General features: G+C 33.5%; 1 protein-coding gene across 1 annotated transcript in view; it reads right to left on the bottom strand.

Annotated features, from left to right (window-relative positions):
- Positions 1-13,878, bottom strand: part of Nep1 (M13 family metallopeptidase neprilysin 1) — a 217,407-nt gene extending 203,529 nt beyond the window's left edge. The window contains exon 1 of the mRNA XM_089634807.1: positions 13,056-13,878. Coding sequence (XP_089490933.1) covers positions 13,056-13,425 — 370 coding nt within the window. The 5' untranslated portion in view covers positions 13,426-13,878. The remainder of the gene's footprint in view (positions 1-13,055) is intronic.
- Positions 13,879-19,952: the final 6,074 nt, after the last annotated feature.

Here is a 19,952-nt window from a genome sequence, read left to right as displayed (position 1 = left end):
TGTGAGAAAATTTTAACTGTTTTTAATAATGAATTGTACTAAACACAGCGGGTAACAGTAGGTTCTAGCAAAATGATACCGCAGTTTGAAATCCGGTTGCATCAATAATCTCTTTTGTGATATTATTTTCTTATGTCATTAAAAAAAACTTTTAATAATACATGAACTTCGATTTTGTCAAATTTTTTCAAGGTTTTTATTTAAGTTTTTAATCCAACAGGTCTGGAAGAATGGTACAATCCCAGTCTGCCATATTATACGAGATAAAAAAAAAAAAAAAAAAAATGACAAAAATAATGTGTTACTGAGCGTAGCAAAGAAATACACAATATGTAATGATAGACTGAGCGTACAGAAGAAAAATACAATATGTAATGATAGACTGCGCGTACCGAAGTCCTGTTTTCACTCGACCACTTGACACTTCGTGTGTATATTTTTGTTGTGTTCCGTGTCCGATCAATCCTAAAAAAGTTGGTCGCCGTATTTGATAGTATCTTTTTATTCTTCCATGACCGTTGCGACTTTTGCGAGCTGACTTGTCAGTGTAATCAACATTAGCCGAAGTCTTCTGTTCACAGAACTATTAGCACAATAATAATTATATTCAATTAAATTCTTGATGTACCCATTCCATTACGTGATTAATTAGGTAAAAATAAGTAATAAACCAAAATGTATTCTTGAGATACCCGTCCCATTATGTGATTAATTAAGTAAAAATAAGTAATAAACCAAAAAGTATTCTTGAGATACCCGTTCCATTACGTGATTAATTAAGTCGAAATAAGTAATAAACTAAAATGTATTCTTGAGATACCCGTTCCATTATGTGATTAATTAAGTCAAAATAACAAAATGAAAACGAATTTTTTTGAGAAAGATGTTTTAATTATAAGTTCCTTTGGTAAAATTCAAATTCGCCCTGCGTAATTTAAGAGCATCACTTATTCATTGTTTGAACAGGTAATTATTTAATCGCATATTTCACGGATAAAGTGTCGCCCTGGTAATGAAAGTTTCATAGTTAACATCCAAATTAAGCAAACTGTTTCAAACCAAATAAGCCCAACCCAAATTATATAATAATTAACCACTGATATAAAATGCACTAGATTAGCCCATCGACTATGACAGAAATCAACCGCAAACGAAGGTACTATACTATTTACCGAGAAATGTCTTGAGTTTTAATGTATTCATTGAAGACAATATCAGCGACTCACAAACGAAAATTTTAACCAGAAAAATAAGAAAAAGATTCGGTCGCATTTAGGAATTGAACCCAGGACCTTAGACTTACCGGGGCTTGGCTCTACCAAATTTGCTAATTTAACCAAATTTTCAAATCTGCTAATTTGACCCTATCCCCTTAGTTCATATTTAACTGAATCATACATCGACTAAGAACTACTAAAAATAATTTTATCGAAGGAAGCAAACACTTTGTGATGTGACATTATATATCAAATAAAAAATACACTTTGTAAAACACCACTTTTATTTTGAATTAATATTAACAGCCAACCAGGTTTCGCTTAGCTCAAGCTTCATCGGGGCTTATTATATCAACTAAAGTTATTTTCATACAGACACATATATATAGAAGAAAATAAAACAATGAGTGAAAGAGATAGAAATAAAATACACAAGTGAAAGAGATAGAAATAAAAGAGCAAACACCTTATTAGTGCTAGAACGAGAAAGGATGTATACTGATTACAGGATGGGTAGGAAGAGAGGGGGAAGGGAGGAAACAGTTTTATCAGAGGTTAACGGAATAAATTAAATATTGGACTATTAGATAAATTGATTTGATTGTTGATTATATTTGATTTATTATTGACGGCTTTTTTAATTTCGAGGGCTTCTAAATTGTTTAACCTAATTCCAATTCCATTTTTATGTAATATTGTAGTCCCAGAGGTTTTATCAAATGAATGGTTAGTTTCTAGTAGATGATTCGCGAATTCTGAAAAAGCATTATTATTTAAACACCTCAGGTGTTTTTTTATTCTTATGTTTACGTTCCGGGCCGTTTTTCCGATATCTAGCACTAATAAGGTGTCTGCTCTTTTATTTCTATCTCTTTCACTTGTGTATTTTATTTCTATCTCTTTCACTCATTGTTTTATTTTCTTCTATATATATGTGTCTGTATGAAAATAACTTTGGTTGATAAAATAAGCCCTGATGAAGCTTGAGCTAAGCGAAACCTGGTTGGCTGTTAATATTAATTCAAAATAAAAGTGGTGTTTTACAAAGTGTATTTTTCATTTGATACTAAAAATAATCATTTTTTAACACAGAAAGAAATGATTTAATAAGAAAATTAAATAATGTCTGATGTCTGAATTGAATATGACTGAAAGGTGTAACGGTAAGGCTGAGGTCCTGTGTTCGCTTCCTAGATGCGACCGAAACTGTTTCAAAATATTAGTTTGAGTTTCGCTAATATTGTCTGCATGATTAAATATTACAACTTGAGGTTAAGCTTCGAAGTTTAGCTTCAGTAAGTTATTCCAAAACAATATTTTTTGAAATTTGACTCGCATGCCTGCAACAGCAAGCCACATTAGATACATTTCAAATATAGAATAAAAATAATATGCTGAAAAGATTATTCGAAAATCTTTCTCAATATATAATCAAAATTCATAAATTTTTTTGTGATCATCAGTTCCAGTTTTGAAATTTCACACTCGTACGGACGTACTTATTCACAATTTCATATTGTGATGGGCACCACCGAGATATCTATTTAGAATTATTAAACATAGTAATTTTGGTTGTCTGTGCATGGGTGCGTGATTTGAAATGGTTTTCCTCCGTAATGCTCAAAATTATTTAACTTCAATTAACTTTTAATTCTCAAAATTATTCAAAATCATTTCCGACAAGCGATAAAGAAGGTACTATAATTATTTTATATGTATTTATTTTGTTAAAATGTTTGACAGATGCTTAGGTGATTTAATAGACTGAAGATACTTATACATACTGAGATAATGCGTGTGGCTTCACTGAACTAGGTCCAGTGGACATACTTTAGCCGAACGTCCATACAGCTATTTCGTTCGTATATCTTGTAACGTCCCACTTATTGTATTGTTTATATTTGACTTAATCTCCTTGTAAGCTTCCCCAATTATTGTATTGTTTAAGTTTAACTAACTCACCTTCTATGGTTTCTCCACTTAATGTATTGTTTAAATTTGACTAACTACCTTGTAAGGTTTCCCACTTACTGTATTGTTTAAATTTGACTTACTATCCTTGTAAGGTTACCCCACGTATCGTATTGTTTAAATTTGACTTATTATCCTTGTAAGGTTACCCCACGTATCGTATTGTTTAAATTTGACTTACTATCCTTGTAAGGTTACCCCACGTATCGTGTTGTTTAAATTTGACTTACTATCCTTGTAAGGTTACCCACTTACTGTATTGTTTAAGTTTGACTTACTATCCTTGTAAGGTTACCCCACGTATCGTATTGTTAAAATTTGACTTACTATCCTTATAAGGTTACCCCACGTATCGTATTGTTTAAATTTGACTTACTATCCTTGTAAGGTTACCCCACGTATCACATTGTTTAAATTTGACTTACTATCCTTGTAAGGTTACTCCACGTATCGTATTGTTTAAATTTGACTAACTGTCTTTAGAGAATATAATAAGTTTCTCAAAACCGTCAGAAATATTTTCTTAAAGATTACAATACATAAGATATGGGTCAGTTATTGAGGTCACCTTGAATAGTCAATTAAATTAATGTTGGAAAAGCGGAGACAATTTTGCACACATGTGTTAACAAGTGTCCGAAATATAACAGGTTGGTTCATATGGATTATTAATTAATAAGTACTGGACTTTAATTTACCCACCCCGGTAAAGTAATTATTGCATTACCACTTTTTCAGGTCAGAACATTAAATGTGTGTCAAGCCCAGTTGTGTGTACTTATTGTTAAATGTATTCATATTATTTAATTTGGGAGTGGTTTCAGGAGTTCAGTGTCACGAACAAAATTCATTTTAGCTAATTTACAATTAATTGTTAATTGTTAAAATAAAAAACAAAAATATGGTACTCACCCTTTAATGATAAAGCTAAAGGTATGAGTTAAGGTAAAATAAAACTTTATGAGATAATACGTAAAATTTTGTTGTTTTTCATTTAAATAATGTATTTGCACAATATTGTGCTAGAATTTAAATAAAATTAAAGTAAAGAAAAATAACATAATGAAAATAAAAATTACTCTAGAAATTATCCAATTATTATTGCTATTCATGAATACGTAAAACGTTAATTTTTCTAATCTGTAAACAAGTTAGTATTATAATATTTAATGAATCCAATTACTTTAGAATCTGTCTGAGTAAATTTAATGGCACCTGCTGTGAAAACGATGTTTTCGTTCGGCAACTTGGCTTGACAGCGACAAGTTAGAAGTTCACATACAGAGTACAAGTACAAGATACGAGTACGAGCATGTTCAAGACGACAAACAAAACTAAAGTGGCCTACTTCCCAATCTCTGTAAACTACACGAACCATATATTCTGTCATATATCCGTGTACAGACACAGACTACATTGTATACCATTACAGCAAGAGTATAATACAAACTGGATCGTGCTTTCAGGAGCGAACTTAATATTGTACAAACATACGTGTTGTTCTGGCAGACGTGTTCGTATATCCAATATGTTGCAGTGGCGTACGGTACATATTAATGAATGTATATGTGCAAAATAAAAATAAAACATAAATAAATAATATGTGTACCAGAGTGGTAGATGGTTTCAATATCGTCCTGGGAAAAGATAACCATTTAGAAACGAAATGTTTCTTGAAATGGCTTTAGTTATTTGGGGATCTGGTGAGGAGGCACGGAATGAAAGACGTGTCGTGAAGGTCAGAGTGTTTTATTTGATGAGTCAGGGCCGTGATGAGAGTGGGCGTAGGACTGATGTTGTATTCTCCGGATGCTGGCTGTGATGGCTGGTCAAGCGCGGGTCTGTGAGTCGACGCCGAGCGCTGGTGACCGGACTCCTTGTCTGTCAGGCACTGGCGATCTTGGCAATCAGTACTCCAGTGCTGACGAGAAGGCCGAAGGTGCGGTGGACCTTGTAGGCGGTTGAGCGGGAACTGAGTAGACCAGTGAGGATGTTGCGTGTCCTCGTGGTGGTCATGGTACGTGGATGAAGCGCTGGTCAGAGACGCTGGAACCAGGGCGCTGTAATCCATGTAGCGTTGGCCAGGGACGGCGATCTGGGCCAAAGCGCTATGATGATATCCCGATGGAGTCCATGAGCAGAGCCGGGAAGAATGTCCTTCGCGCAAGTGAGGTGTGCGGATTATCACTCGTTGAGCACCTTGTTAACTGATGGCAGATTGATGACTGACTAGATTCTTCATGCTGTCGCTTTTAAAAGGTGAAGAAGCTTCTGGAACAATTTGGTTGCTATGTAGAATTTTCCAAACAAATAAATAAAAGAACATCCAAGAAGCTTGTTTGGAAAAATCGAGACTTCTAGAATTTCGTTCGAATGAAGTAGTTGCGTACCACTACAGTTATATTTAACAAATCTGAATAGTCGACTATATCCCTTTTTTTCTTATATCCTTCTCTTCCCCACTTCTTTCAGCCTCACAACATACCTAAATTGATGCCTTAGTACCAGTTGAGAATCTTGTGCGGTAATAACGCAAATATTAATAAGTCATCCCGAAATGTAAATCTACATATTATAATTTTAGGTAAATACAGTATTTAATTTTAGGTAAATACGTGACTTATTATTATTTACTGCATAAAGGCATCCGAATTTGTGGGTTAGTTACCAATAAAATTTAAAAACTACCTAGATTAAGCATTTTAATGAAAAAAATGATAATTTTTTTAATGATTAACTAATGTTTGTGCTAACTAATGATTGTGCTATGCATAAAACCTTTTCTTATAAACATTAGTTTATCATTAATACAATAATAATATTTGATAAGTCAAAATATTTCACCAACAAATGTAGATATAATATGTCTCGACGACATCTAGGGGGGAAATTTAGCACTAACAAAGCCTTTCCTACAATAATAAAGTTGGTTGTTTACAGGTAAAAAAATATAATAAGCAGTAATTTTTCATTGAAGTACTAGTACATTTTGAATTATTGGGCGTGTTAGAAATAAGCCGACGTAGCTCAGTGGTTCAGAGCACCTGACCGGACATCAGAATTCCCGTCGGCGGCATTTATTTTTACTCGAGAGATATATTCAATTTGTATTGATATTTCTTAGTAATAATTTGAAAAAATGATGCACGTAATAAGTATTACAAATAAGCAGCGTGTAAATAAAAACGTAAAAATGTTTATATCAGACCAACTTAAGTGTAACTAACTAATTTTTAAGCTCAATAAATAAATAAAATAATGTTATAGTGTAACAGAAGGACGAACACCTTTGTATTTCATAATAATTAATAATTAATCTTTGTAAGTACGTAACAAAATGTGTCAGTTGTTAGATATTTACCTTGCTGGTTGAGTCTATATTATTTTTTAAATAGATTTTGGTGTTTGGACAATGTTTTTTTTTTCAATACTTATCATATAAAACGAATATTTAAGCCTAGCCAAAAATAAATGAGACCGCACGCCCCTGCAACATACATTTACTTATAATACCAACGCTCTCCCTAGACAAGCAACTGTCATATTTAAAAAATATATATTTAACACAACAAACTTTATGTCTGTGTTCATACAGTATTTAACACATGGTTACAGACGTTTCATTTAGCATCTTGGCCTGTCAAGAGTTAACAACACTATCCAGAATCATTAAAATTCTGGTTTCGTTCCATGAGCTTTACATCGGATTTATACTACGTCGTAGTGTGTAACTATGACATTCTGTAGCTCATAGTTTTTAGTAATCCAACGCACGCGAAAATAAAGAAAGTCATGAACTAATGTTATGTTCATAAGATGTTTCTTACATTATTTTGCATGGCTGGACAAAATATGGACCGAAAAGAATTATTGGTTTTACACCCACAAGTTATTAACAAATATTTTCCCAAGTTTTTCGTATTACATTTTTATATCTATTCATTAATATTTAATCATTGAATACAATATTAACGGATCTCAGAAAAAGATTCGGTCACATCTAGGAAATTAACCCAGGATCTTAGCCTTGTCGGGGCTATGCTCTATTACTGAGCTAACTTGACCCTATCCCCTTCTGTCATATTTAACGGTGTCGTACTTCGTCTAAAACAGGCGTCTAAAACAGGTGTACTGACCTACGCCAGTGACTTCGATTGTAAAATGCCGGTTTTCTCTCGGGGGTGCCTTGGGTAAGGATTTGCAATGAAATACAACTTCGCGAATGTCGTCGAACAACTGACTGATTGTGCCAGTTGTTTGCATATTTATTGAGTTCAAATTCAACACGTGTTACTGTACAGCAATTATTCTTATCTCTAAACAGGATGCATGAGAGCATTAAGGAACCAAGAAAAATAACCAAATTTTAATTACTACCACTTACTTACCATTTGACACATGATACGTGTCCGGTGATAAGCTTCATAAAGGATTCGACATCGTAAAATGTGTGATAACAGTAAATATTAATTTCCTCAATTATTTTAATAATTATTTAGGTACATCCACCTCCTGTCCGGTACAACGGGGTTTTTCAATGTGTGGGGCGCGCCTCCCAAGGGGGAGCGCAGGGACCTGCAAAGGGGCCTCCTGTGTAGTTAATCGCAAAAGAAAAAGCTTTATTATTGGAGAAACTCGTCAACCCGTATAATTTGAAAGCATCTGGAACGGAAAGTAAGCAAAAATTGCAACAAATTCCACTTTCTGACAACACTGTAAAACGAAGTATTGACGATATGGCCGAAAAACAAGTTTTAGACGCCGTGAAAAATAAGTCATTTTTGCAATACATGGATGAGAGCAGAGATGTTGCACAGTGCTCTCAATTTTTAGTTTTAGTACCATATATTCAAAATGAAACAATTTAAGCCGAGATGCTATTTTCTACTGAGTTAACTACAATAACAAAAGCAGTTGATATGATTTTCAAGCACTTATTTGTTCGAAAGGGCATTTTCTGCTGTTGTAGCTATAAAACCGAACTAAGCTTAATATTGCTAGCGATTTCTAATTTTAAGCCAAAAATTGTAAAACTCGTGAGAACCAAGCAAGCTCACCCATCACATTGAAATAATTAAGTAGATTTTACATAACTAAGTAGTTTTTGTGTAACTTTAATAAGCAATAAGCAAAAAATTTTTAATTCACCCGCTATAACATAGGGTCATCCCTAGCATGGAGGGTGAAATATCACATAAAACCACATGTAGGTACTCTCTAAATCATGTATCAATAAAATAAATAAATAATAATGAACACTTTGTTTTTCTAACCTGATCTCAAACTAAAATTATCTGTTCCACATTATTCGTTTGAGAGTGGTTAATATCATAGTCTTCAGTGATTAAATATTAGAGTCGTGCTTTAAACAATTTGTTTTTTTTTCGTATGGTGAGGGTCAGAGGATTAAAAATGAATGATATATTGATTATATTAACGATATGTGGTTTCTGGGATAAGATGATCATCATCATGAGAGAACTCTAATCGAAGATCTTACAAATTTCAGTCCCTCATATCTGAACAATTAGTCAACCCAAACACAACTGCGCCCAAATTTTGTTTCATGCAAGTGAAACAAAATTTTAATTACGTGCATAATTTTAGTCTTAGAGGACCAAAGCTTCCCATTTGTTCAACCGTGGAGAGTTTTGCTGTACGCTGGCCGCACTTCAAAGCTTCGTAATTCACGTGTTTTGCATTCCGCCAAGGGCTTCAGCCTACAGCCTGCAAGGTGAAGATGTCCTGATGATAGTCAACCACCAATAAGAGAAGGCACCAGAAGAAGAAGAAAAACGGTGTAACAAATTCATTGCGGAAAGTGATGTAGTCATACAAAAGCGAGCGCTTAATCAGCATCTGGCGCGAAAATAATATTACCTAGTCGATACTATCTACGGTCGATCGATAATGTCGATAACTAATCATCTTTCCCTAGCATGACTGCAGATCGCTAAACACTGTGAACTGTTGTTTATTGGTTGGCAATCTGAAATTATGCTCGGGAACGGTGACAAGTTACCGACATTATCAATAAAACATTTATCGATAGACCGTGTAAAAAATCACGAGTAATTCTCGAAAATTAGTTCCAATTTTCATCGTTCGTTTTTCATCGTTAATCATATTCGTTTTTGTGGTAAATTATTACGGCTAGGTAATCACTGTTTATCAATAGTATATTCTACAAAATAATTCTTTAGTTTTTCCGTTGGCCGTGACCGCCTGAAAAGTGGAACCTTTGCCCTAAGTTCACGATCGTGGCCAAGTGGTGGAATTTCAGTATTGTTTTCCGGACCGGCCTGAAACTAAAACATGTCTCAGGAATTTTTAGACTTTCAGACTTCACTCTATTAAGAGGAACGGCTGCGCGACCTTTTTATACAAAATTCAAACTTTGTTTTGAGGCCAAAATACTTAACCAAACTGAAATATGTATGGCAAATATCTAGTACGGATATGTGCCACTTATTTGTGTTTCAAACCATAAAATATAGGCCATTAAAGAAGTAGATTTTACTTGTTTTTAGAGGGAACTTTGGCAATTATTTAAAGTTTACGATAATTATTTGAAAATATGTTTTTTCCCTACCTTCTTTGTAAATATAATGTAGATTAAGGCCGGGTTGTTTCAGAAAATTGAACGATTCATCAAATTTTACAGTTGATTTTCGAGGACTGTGAAAGTTCTATTATTATTTCAGTTCTGTGAAGTAACTGGCCCATGTTGATATAATAACAGAACTTCAATAGGACTTTCACAGAACTTGAAAATTTGATGAATCGTTCAAATTCTCTGAAACAACTCGTCCTTAGAATAGAATATTAAAAAAAAAATCAAAACAACATTTTCTTCGGCTTAAATGTAACTTACAAATAACCGCTCTACGAAGGAACTTAAATTAGTCAAATATAAATAATAAAAAAAATTGACCCAGTAAACGTTTAAATTTTAATTTTATATTTCATTATATTAATCTTAGGCAAGAATACTTTTTTAATAATTTCTATAAACTCAAAAATAATAGCCAAAGAATTAGAAATCATGAAAAATATATTTTTTTAATGGCCTGTATTTTACAATTTAAAACTCAAACAAATAATGGTTAAGAAATTTAGCCTCAAATCTAAATTTATGTTTTGTATAAAAAATGTTGCGCAGACGTTCCTCTTAACCTTAGTGCATCAAATGGCTAAAAAGGCTTTTAAAAACAGGAAAAAGATTGGTTAGTATATAAACAGAATATTTCTTTATTACACACCGCTGTAATTGACAAATTGTTTGAACAATCATTTCTTATATGTGCCTAATAAGTTCACTCGTGGGAGATTATATGCACTTCTTTCGAAAGCGATCTGTCGATTCTCTATATCAGAACTCGCCAATCAACAGAGCGACTCAACTGCTTAAGAGGAACGGCTGCGCGGCCTGTTTCATACAAAACTTGAATTTGTATTTGAGGCCAAAATATTTAATAATAAATACTTAAACTGAAAAAATATTTTAAAATCAAAATTTCTACTTTATTTATTTATGTTTCAAATTATAAAATATAGCCCATTTTTCACAATTTTAGGGACAATCTTGGAAATTATTTGTGAGATAATGATATTTTTTTAAATGTCTCTACCTAATACAATATAAATGAAACGAAATATTAAATAAAAAAATTAAATTATTATTAAAGTATCGTCACATATGAATTTAAAATTTCTACCCAAAAACACTTTTTTACAATATTTTACTATTTATTTACATATTAAATAGTAGCTTGGGCAAGATAATTTGTTTTAATGATTGCAGTTAATTCACAAAAATATTTAAAATTTGCGTCTGAAATCATAATTTTTTTATCTTCTAAAGTCCTGTATAAGTATATTACATAATCCTTTAAAGACGAATATAGCTATATTATTTCATAATTTAAAAGCCTATAGTATAGCTATATTATATAATCCTTTAAAGGCCTATAAAGCTATAATATTTAATCCATTAACTTAATTTACAACAAACTGTTCATGCCTATAGGGCTATATTATTTAATCCTTTAAATGCCTATACAGATATATTATTTAATCCTTTAAAGGCTTATAAAGCTTTACTATTTCATCCTTTAAAGGCATATATAGTTATATTATTTAATAATTTAAGGGCCTATATAGCTATACTATTTCATCATTTAAAAGTCTATATAGGTATATCATTTAATTCTTTAAAAGCTTATATTATTTAATCTTTTAAAGGCCTATATTGTAACATTATTCAATCCTTTAAATGCCTGTATAGGTCTATTATTCAATCCTTTAAATGCCTAAATAGGTGTATTATTTAATCCTTTAAAGGCCCATATAGGTATTCGTACTAGAGATTCGCTATACCTTGTGATTTAAAGTATTATGACCCCAAATCTAGATTTAATTTTTGTATGAAGAAGTCCACGAAAACGTTCCTCTTAACGATTTTGTTCTGACCATCGACATTTTCAACGTCATTTACAGACAGTTCAGTACTATCTTTTGACGCATGTCACAAAATAGCAAAACTGCCCCCACGACTATTGTACACTTACGTACGCATTAAAATTGTAATCCTCTCCGTTATATATTGGTGTATAACCGTTTTATGAAGAATATGAAGAAATATATATTTTTATAAAAATATTTGAATGTAAATAAAAATAAAATTATGTACTTGTTATGGACCAGGTGATTCAAGCTGTTAATTATTATCTGAGCAAACAGTCTTCTAAACTATTCATGTTTACTTTTTACAATTATGTTAACAAACTTCCTTCAACCACGTTATTATATTACTAAAATATACTTACAAACTCTACTGTACAACTTTTAACATATAATTATTATATCTTTCATTTTTCTTCATGTACACTTTTTATGGCTTTATTAATTTGGCTATGTTCTATAAAACACTTAATCTGGCATAATAAATGTTTTCTAAATACAAACATGCTTTACAACAAAGTGTTCATGTTTAACTTTCATAGTACCTTAAGTGCTTATTTTGTACTTTTTGTAATTATTCTCCTTTGTTCAACAGAACTCTCTATGACAACTTATATTTTACCTTTATGGTGGTTTATTTTGGGGTGTTATGCCGTGTTGCTCTACCTCCTTCTTTAGCCGACGTTTCAATCATCCACCCTGATGACAATATACTATGATTCTGTCCGAAACACTGGCTAAAGAAATAGGTAACGCATCACATTATAATACTGCCAAAATAAACCACATATTTTGATTGTACCTGCTTATATCGTTCATACTCAGTTTATTATATTATGTGTTATACTATAACAATGCATACATGTAAAAAAATAGTGCCTAGAGATGAGAGGCAAAATAATAAAAATATATTAAACCGGATTCACATTATGTCACGTGCCTTCTCTATCACATATCTCTTTATCCATGGTTGATTTTAATCAAAAAATAATAACCTACCGACTTGCTGGCATTTTACATAGTGCTCTCATAATTATTAGCAGGTAGATATAGGCAATATCACAATCAAGACATTCCAAAGAATGCCTGATAAATAAATTTGTATCATTATATCTGAATATTGCTCTGAACACTATCAATAATGCCCTATAAATCACATGGTCCACAACATATACACACAAAACTAAAAATTTTATCATTTTCCACTGTAATGTACAAAATTCCTCATATTTTAGAATTTAGAAAAAATATTAAAATAGTATCAATTAGTTATAACCGATACAGCAGTTGGTAGATGTTGTATTAATTTATTATTAGTTATTAAAACATCTAAAAAATTATGTCTATTTTCCATAATAATGACATAAATAATACAGTCATGTCAAGTGATATTTAATTTCATACCTTGTGGGGAAGAATCACACTGCTGTCCACTGAGTTGCAGAACAGTGCTGACCAGGATGATGCTTATGATGAATAACACCAGCGCTGAGATTATCCAGAACTTGGTGTACAGCTTCCCGCAGGTGCCCTTGCCGTCTCCCTCCGTCAGCACGGTGTGAGTCCTGGCTCCGGGACCGAAGTGGACCACGGTGCCTCTCGGGGCATTAAGGTCCTCCAGCAGGACCCCGGTAGAGTCATCACTGCCTCCGTTATCTTGCGGTGAGCGCAAGTGTCCATTGTTTCCGGAGTTCTTCCACTGGTCCTGCTCCGGCTTAGCTTCCGGCAGCATTCCCTTGCTTCCCACAACGCGCACTTCTTTCATAGGCGACATTTTTAAAAGTTCGTTTCAACTTGATAAAATACAAAGATTTCAGCAATCAACGTACACGTGCACGCATCACGATGTCCTATGCCACGCGAAACAACCACTGGAGGATAGAGCGCCTGTATTTAGAAGTCAGCCGGGAAATCCGAGCATATCCTGCTGGGCCCACATGGTTTCAACAAAATCTCGGCCAAATATGGTGTAATTTTGTTTACGGAATTTTCGCGGAAAATTCTCCTGTCACCAGTTGCTCTTCTTTCGCGCGCGAAACTTAAAACGAACAGTTTATTTGTTTGATGAGCTTTCGAGTCACCGGGACGACACGCAATGAAACGATGCAATGCAATGCGAGAAGGATAAGTCTGTTATGATGTGAGAAAGTTGCGAAGTGAGTTGTTTAAAAAGTGTCAGACGGAAAGTGTCGTGGTTGGTCGGTTGCTCGTGTGAGCTGCGTCGGAGCCAAACGTTAACTTTATAGTGACGCTCGCAGCGGGCGCGCTTGTGTTATATTTTGAATTGAGAAGGTTCCGGGGGAAAGCGCCGCGCGGCGGTGCGAGCGGCGGGTGCGGGAAGCTCTCCCCCCTCCCCTGTGGGTGGGGTGGGGTGGGGGAGGAGAGACTTAAGCCACAGATCTGCGAGTTGAAAGATGAAAGCTCTCGGCAGCCACTGCCAGTAATCCCTCTCGTCCGAATGGTGAAAATGCAGTTCAAGGAAAGAAATCTAGTATTACGTACTATTTTCAATTCAATTTGTAGATTTTTATTAAAGTTATCCATAAAATATGTCTGTACTTAACATAATAATTTTGCCCACATATTTTACCATTATTTTTTCACGTTATAATATATTGTATTTATACCACTTTATACTTTAAAAATTAATACTAATTTTATGAATTTAACTAATCGCTAACAAATATTGTTAATAAATTTTTGATTATTTTATTTTACCAAATTTAATTATTCAAGAGATTCAGTTTGAGTTTAGTCAAGGTAATTAAATATTGAAAATCTGTTCGGTTTGAAGACGTCAGGAATTGTTTTTTATTAGCGCCATCTAGGAGCATACGTTCCTAGATGGCGCTAATTTAATTACATATTTTAGGAAAATCAAGTTTCACACAAGATATGCTTTAATTATGATTTTTTTGTTTGCGCTTGTACATTTTGCAAACGGAATTTGAATTTGAATAAACAATCCGTAAAAAACTTTATGATTTCAAGAAACACATGCTAATACAATATTGGATTGATTCACCGATACAATTGTATGCCTTTCTTGAAAGAATTGAGTTTTTATACTGACAAAACTATTTGTTCATATTCATATTGCGTATGTACGGGCGCAAAATATTTATAGCGTAACTTGCAAAAAGTGTATTTTCATAAAATAATTAAAGTAACGCCATCTACGAACGCTTCGATTATAAAGTACATTAAGAATGAATTGTTTCATGGAATTTGAACAATTCATCAAATTTCAACGTTCATTTTCGGGTTTTGTCAAAGTCCTATTCAAGTTCTGGTATTATATCACTATAGGCCAGTTACTTGACAGAACTCTCAAATAATAACAGAACTTGAAAAGAACTTCAAAAAAACTTGAAAATTAACTTTGAAGAATTTTTCAAATTCTGTGAAACAATTTGTCATAAGTTTTCTTTACGTTTGAGTAATAACAATGATTCTGAATTTGCCAACCACTTTTAGAAATAACTATTCGTTTGACATAAATAAAGGTTTCAATGTTCAAAATAACAAAATATAGTGGGTTTACAATCAATTAGATCGTAAACCAGCTATATCAATTTTAAATTTTAGAAATCAGATAAAAATAAGTGTTATTAGTCAATGAAATATTATTAATAACCAAATATATATTTCTAAATAACCAGCTTCTCCCGATCTGTCACGCCACATAGTTGGTGGGCAAGCGCATCCTAAACACATCTCACACCATGAACCCGGGCACCCCTGCTAAATCACCAAACGTACAGAACCACTTGGGGTGACCTATGGCAGAGATGTCTGTTATACAATAAACGGTTACCGGGACGGCGGTACCCAAAACCGCCTCACAAATTATAATTAACTTTACCTGCTATAAAACGATAATATGATAATCGTTTGAAATCACATATTTCTACGTTCAAATATGCACCAAATAAGTACTAATACGTTCCAAGATTTTTTTAACATCTCATAAATTCACTCGAAATCGTCTCATCTGACGACGTTTGTAAAGTTCAAAAACGTACAGCGATTACAAAGTACAAATTAAAATCTTATGAAAATACATTGTTTGCTGTCGGAACGAAATCTCCGTCCAGACTTCTGACGCAATATAGAAATTGTTTTTTTATCAGCACTTCATTGAGAGATCAAACTCAGATATGATATAATCGTAGAAAAGATAATCGTGTAGATAATCGAGGCGATTACGATAATTTGATATATTTACGCGGTTCAATGCATCGGTATCGGAATCCTATTTATAATTATAAGATAATTAATCATCATTTTAATATTTTTCATTGTTGTTCTTGCTATTAAGTTTAACTTGTAGAAAAATTATGGGATATTATAATTGTAGGATTTGTGAAATACTTATAAAATATATGTCTAATTGCCTTCCAAAAAAAATTTACCATTCAAATGAACACCATTAGTAAACATTAAAAATCATTATTCAGATTTGAATCTGCCAAAAATGTAAACAAAATAAATACTCACTTCAAATATAAATTTATTATTTTTATCAATGAGGAAGAATACTAACAAAATTAAACGAGACACATTAAATAAAAAGATATCGGACACAACTAGGAATCGAACACAGGATCTATTGTCTTACAGGGACAGCGTCTTAAAAAAAGTCAATAGGTATCCTATATAAATAAGAAATCACTAATATTATCTTCAATAATATTAAATATTACAATTTGTTATTTTACTAACGACTACGAGTCGAGAGTTCTTAATGAATATTGTCAAAATCAGTTTTATTTCGATTTTATTTATTTGACATTTTTATTGTAGTTTTAGTTATAAAATAAATAAATTTGTTGTTAATTATTTTTTTGTAGTGTTGTACCTATTCAAGTTGAAGATTTTTAAATACAGTACCTACCTAAATCAGTACCTACAAATATACCTTACGGGGAAATACGCTGAATACACAATATTGTATATTTTTCAATTAATTTGAAGAGTCTTAATTGGAGAGTACATAATATTATAACGAAAATATTAGACCTTGAGAGAAAAAATAAGGTCTTGGTGACCTCGCCTTTCTTTTATTATTAATTTGAAGCATTACAAGGAATACACTTTAAAATATAATTAATTTGGGAACTTATTAGTTTTACTTAGTTTTTACTCGTGGCTTGAAAACCGCTACCGTGAATTAATATTGGTTCCATGATTAACCGGTCGGTGGCTGAGTTGACATCGCGTCTGGGTCCCACCCAGGCGTAGTGTGTTCAATTACTCGGCTGGCCTCCATCACGACACTAGCAACATTTTTTGCTTACTGCGGTGGTAGTAGAAGAGTTTCAAATGTTGTCAGGTTATTCGCAACGCGAGAATGTTTGATAATTCAACACAGTGACAATTCAACACACCTTCAGAGAATGATATAAAGTTGTTAAAAGTAATGAAAAAAACTTTCCCATAAGGTAGGCGATAAGGAATATTATCTACGCTAACAATGGGTATTTTTTTTAAATATTATATACACACAGGAGGCCCTGAAGAAAATAATTTCCCTCAGGGCCTATGTCATCTTTGGGAATGCTGTGTGGAGGGTCTTTTTGTGGAGAGGAAGGAGTGAACATGGGTCTTGAAGAGTCCCATGTTGTAGGAGGGAGGAAACACAGAGGCCGGCAGTTCGTTTCACAGCCGAGCTGTTGAACTTAATAACGAATCGTAGAAGCGACCCGTTCTCATGTGACAAATGTCAACCGTGTACAAATGTTGGGCGCGCGTTTGGCGTGTATCCCGACTACGCACCGGTGCCGAAGGGATCAATGACGCTAGTTCCTCAGAGCATCTTCCATTGTAATACCGATAGAACAAGGACAGCATACCAACCTGACGCCTGTGCTCTAAAGATTGCAGTCCGCTTGTTAAGATTGGGGAATCTATCAAACGGATCGCCCGTTTTTGCACAGAGTCAAGGGTTTTTGTTCAGGTATTTAGGGGCTCCGGACCAGAGATGGCTGCCAAATTCGACAGTAGGGCGCACTTGCGATTTGTACAGGGTCAGCAGTTGTGTACTATTAAAGTACGCCCAGCTTCTGAGAGGCCAACTTTACTCTGGCTTCGATGGAGCCCCCATACCTGAGCTGGTCACTTATAGTTACGCCAAGCATATCAATGGAAGGCCTGTTCGGAAGATTGCTTCCGTTGAAGGAGACTAGATTATCATTTAGATCCCTTTTAGACGTAATCAGACAGGATTGGGTCTTTGAAACATTAAATTCGACGAGATTATTTTTACCCCAGTAGGAAATACTCTCGAGATAACCGTCGGGTATGATATATTTCAGCGATGAAATAGGCCAAGCCACGAAAATATAGCGCGCTTATAGCATGGTCTGACAGGCTTAAACCTAACCTACGTTACCTATTTAACCTAATTTTTGTTTCATCACTTTTCATGACTATATATCACTTTTTAAAGGTGTGTTAATTTATTATCAAAACCAGTTGCGGCTCATTGTCATTCTCAATGGGGGCTCAATCAAAGTTTATAGAGGAGGAATAATAAATTAATATAAATCTCCTTTCATGTAAAAATCTATTATATTTGCAAATACATCCAAAATATTTGGAAAAGTGATAAAAACTTCAAAAATATATCACTTTTACTATTGTTTTCGGTAATTATGAATGAATGCAAATCTTGCAAGCTTTTCTCTGAAATCGATGACAGTACTGTGACGTACTGCAGTCAATATACTAAATAAATGTCGGTCCTACCCGATCGGCAATTGGCGAAGTTGGTAAAGTTGTCGGTTCCAGTTTCATATTTACAGTTAGTAGCAGTTACTAAATCGGAAAACATTCTTTTAAGCAATTCTTTAAAAAAATGTTTTTCATATTTCAAGAGACATGGGCACAGAGGTTAAGAGGCCACAAGTTAAGTTATAATATACTCATTTGTATATATAGGTCCATCGTATAACTTGAAGTAGACGCTTAGTTTGTCTATGCCACAGGCTCTCAAAATTTTTCGAGTCACGACCTCTTTGTATGTTGGCCGAGATACTAGAATAGAATTTTTGATGGTATTTAGTGAAGAAAAGTCTGATTCTCGTCTCGTTTAATCGTCTGCAAACTAAATCCTCTAATATGGTAAATGAACATTTTGAAAACTGGTTTTCCTTACTTAATACCTACATAATATTTAATGCTATATCTATAACAAACTTAGATGAATTAATGGTGTTACACCATGCTAGGTCCAGTGGACATGCTTTAGGGGCCCTTTTTTTCGTACATACTTTTACTTTGAATGTCTATCCTTTTCAAAAGCGGTGCTACATTTTTTGTTCGATTAGTGTAAATATAACGTGTTTTATTTACCCCACCATACTAAAGAAGAGGAATAATGTTAATGGTAAATGGTAGCTTCAAATTTGTTTAAGCCAACCTCAACTATTGTTTATTTCTATTATATTTCATGATTAATATTGTTCATACGAAGAAGCGTTGAAACTTCACTCTGGTTTCAACAAAATAAACAATAAAATTTGAGTATCATGTACTCTAAATTTAATGCAAAAAATCTATGGAAGTTGTTTAGTTTTGAAAAGAGAATATGCTTAGTTCCTACCGGGATGTCATTTATCCAGTTCCTACCTATCCCTAACCGTCACCTTGGTTGCTAAGTATTTGAAATTTGAAAAAAAATGGCAAGAATATAGTGAAAAATCGAGTGCATTTGTTTTGAAAACAGAAGAAGGATTGGGACTAAATTGGAATCAAGATATTGGCGTTTTTCGTGTACATACTTGAATGAGTATCTTGAAAGTGCATAATATTGTTTAAAGTACTCATTCGTTTTGTTGTGGCGATAATTATCTCGCCGTATCACTGCGGAACTTACTATATTGTGTTTGTATTGTGTGCTCCTTCGCAGAGATACAGTGATAGGTGATTGGTCTTCCATACTGTATAATTTTCAGAGTAATTATGTACCACTAGTGACACCTATGAAGGTTGGGTAATAGTATTTATGAAAGGTTCTCGCCTCTGCTATTTGTTTGTAATTAAGTCGCGTCGGCAAGGCCGATTCCTGTTTTGCGGCTTTTTGAATTTGAAGTATGTCAACAGTCTTTTCATATAAAAGGTTGGGCTTCCTTAAAAACTCGCCCTTGCTCAAAAACAACCAAACGTTTCACCTTTCCTAAAGAACCACAGGGACTAGCCTGTATCTAGAGTATTTACTGTAAAAAGTGCCTAGTCATACGATGTGATAGTGAATATTTATTGTTGAATAAAGTGATTCAGTTTGCTCTCAATAACGGA

This window comes from Hesperophylax consimilis, chromosome 8 (genome assembly GCF_061612785.1).
Source record: "Hesperophylax consimilis isolate HC1 chromosome 8, BYU_Hcon_1.0, whole genome shotgun sequence".
Lineage (NCBI taxonomy): Eukaryota > Metazoa > Arthropoda > Insecta > Trichoptera > Limnephilidae > Hesperophylax > Hesperophylax consimilis.
The sequence above is the reverse complement of the archived record's forward strand: the minus strand, read 5'-3'. Positions and strand labels throughout refer to the sequence as shown.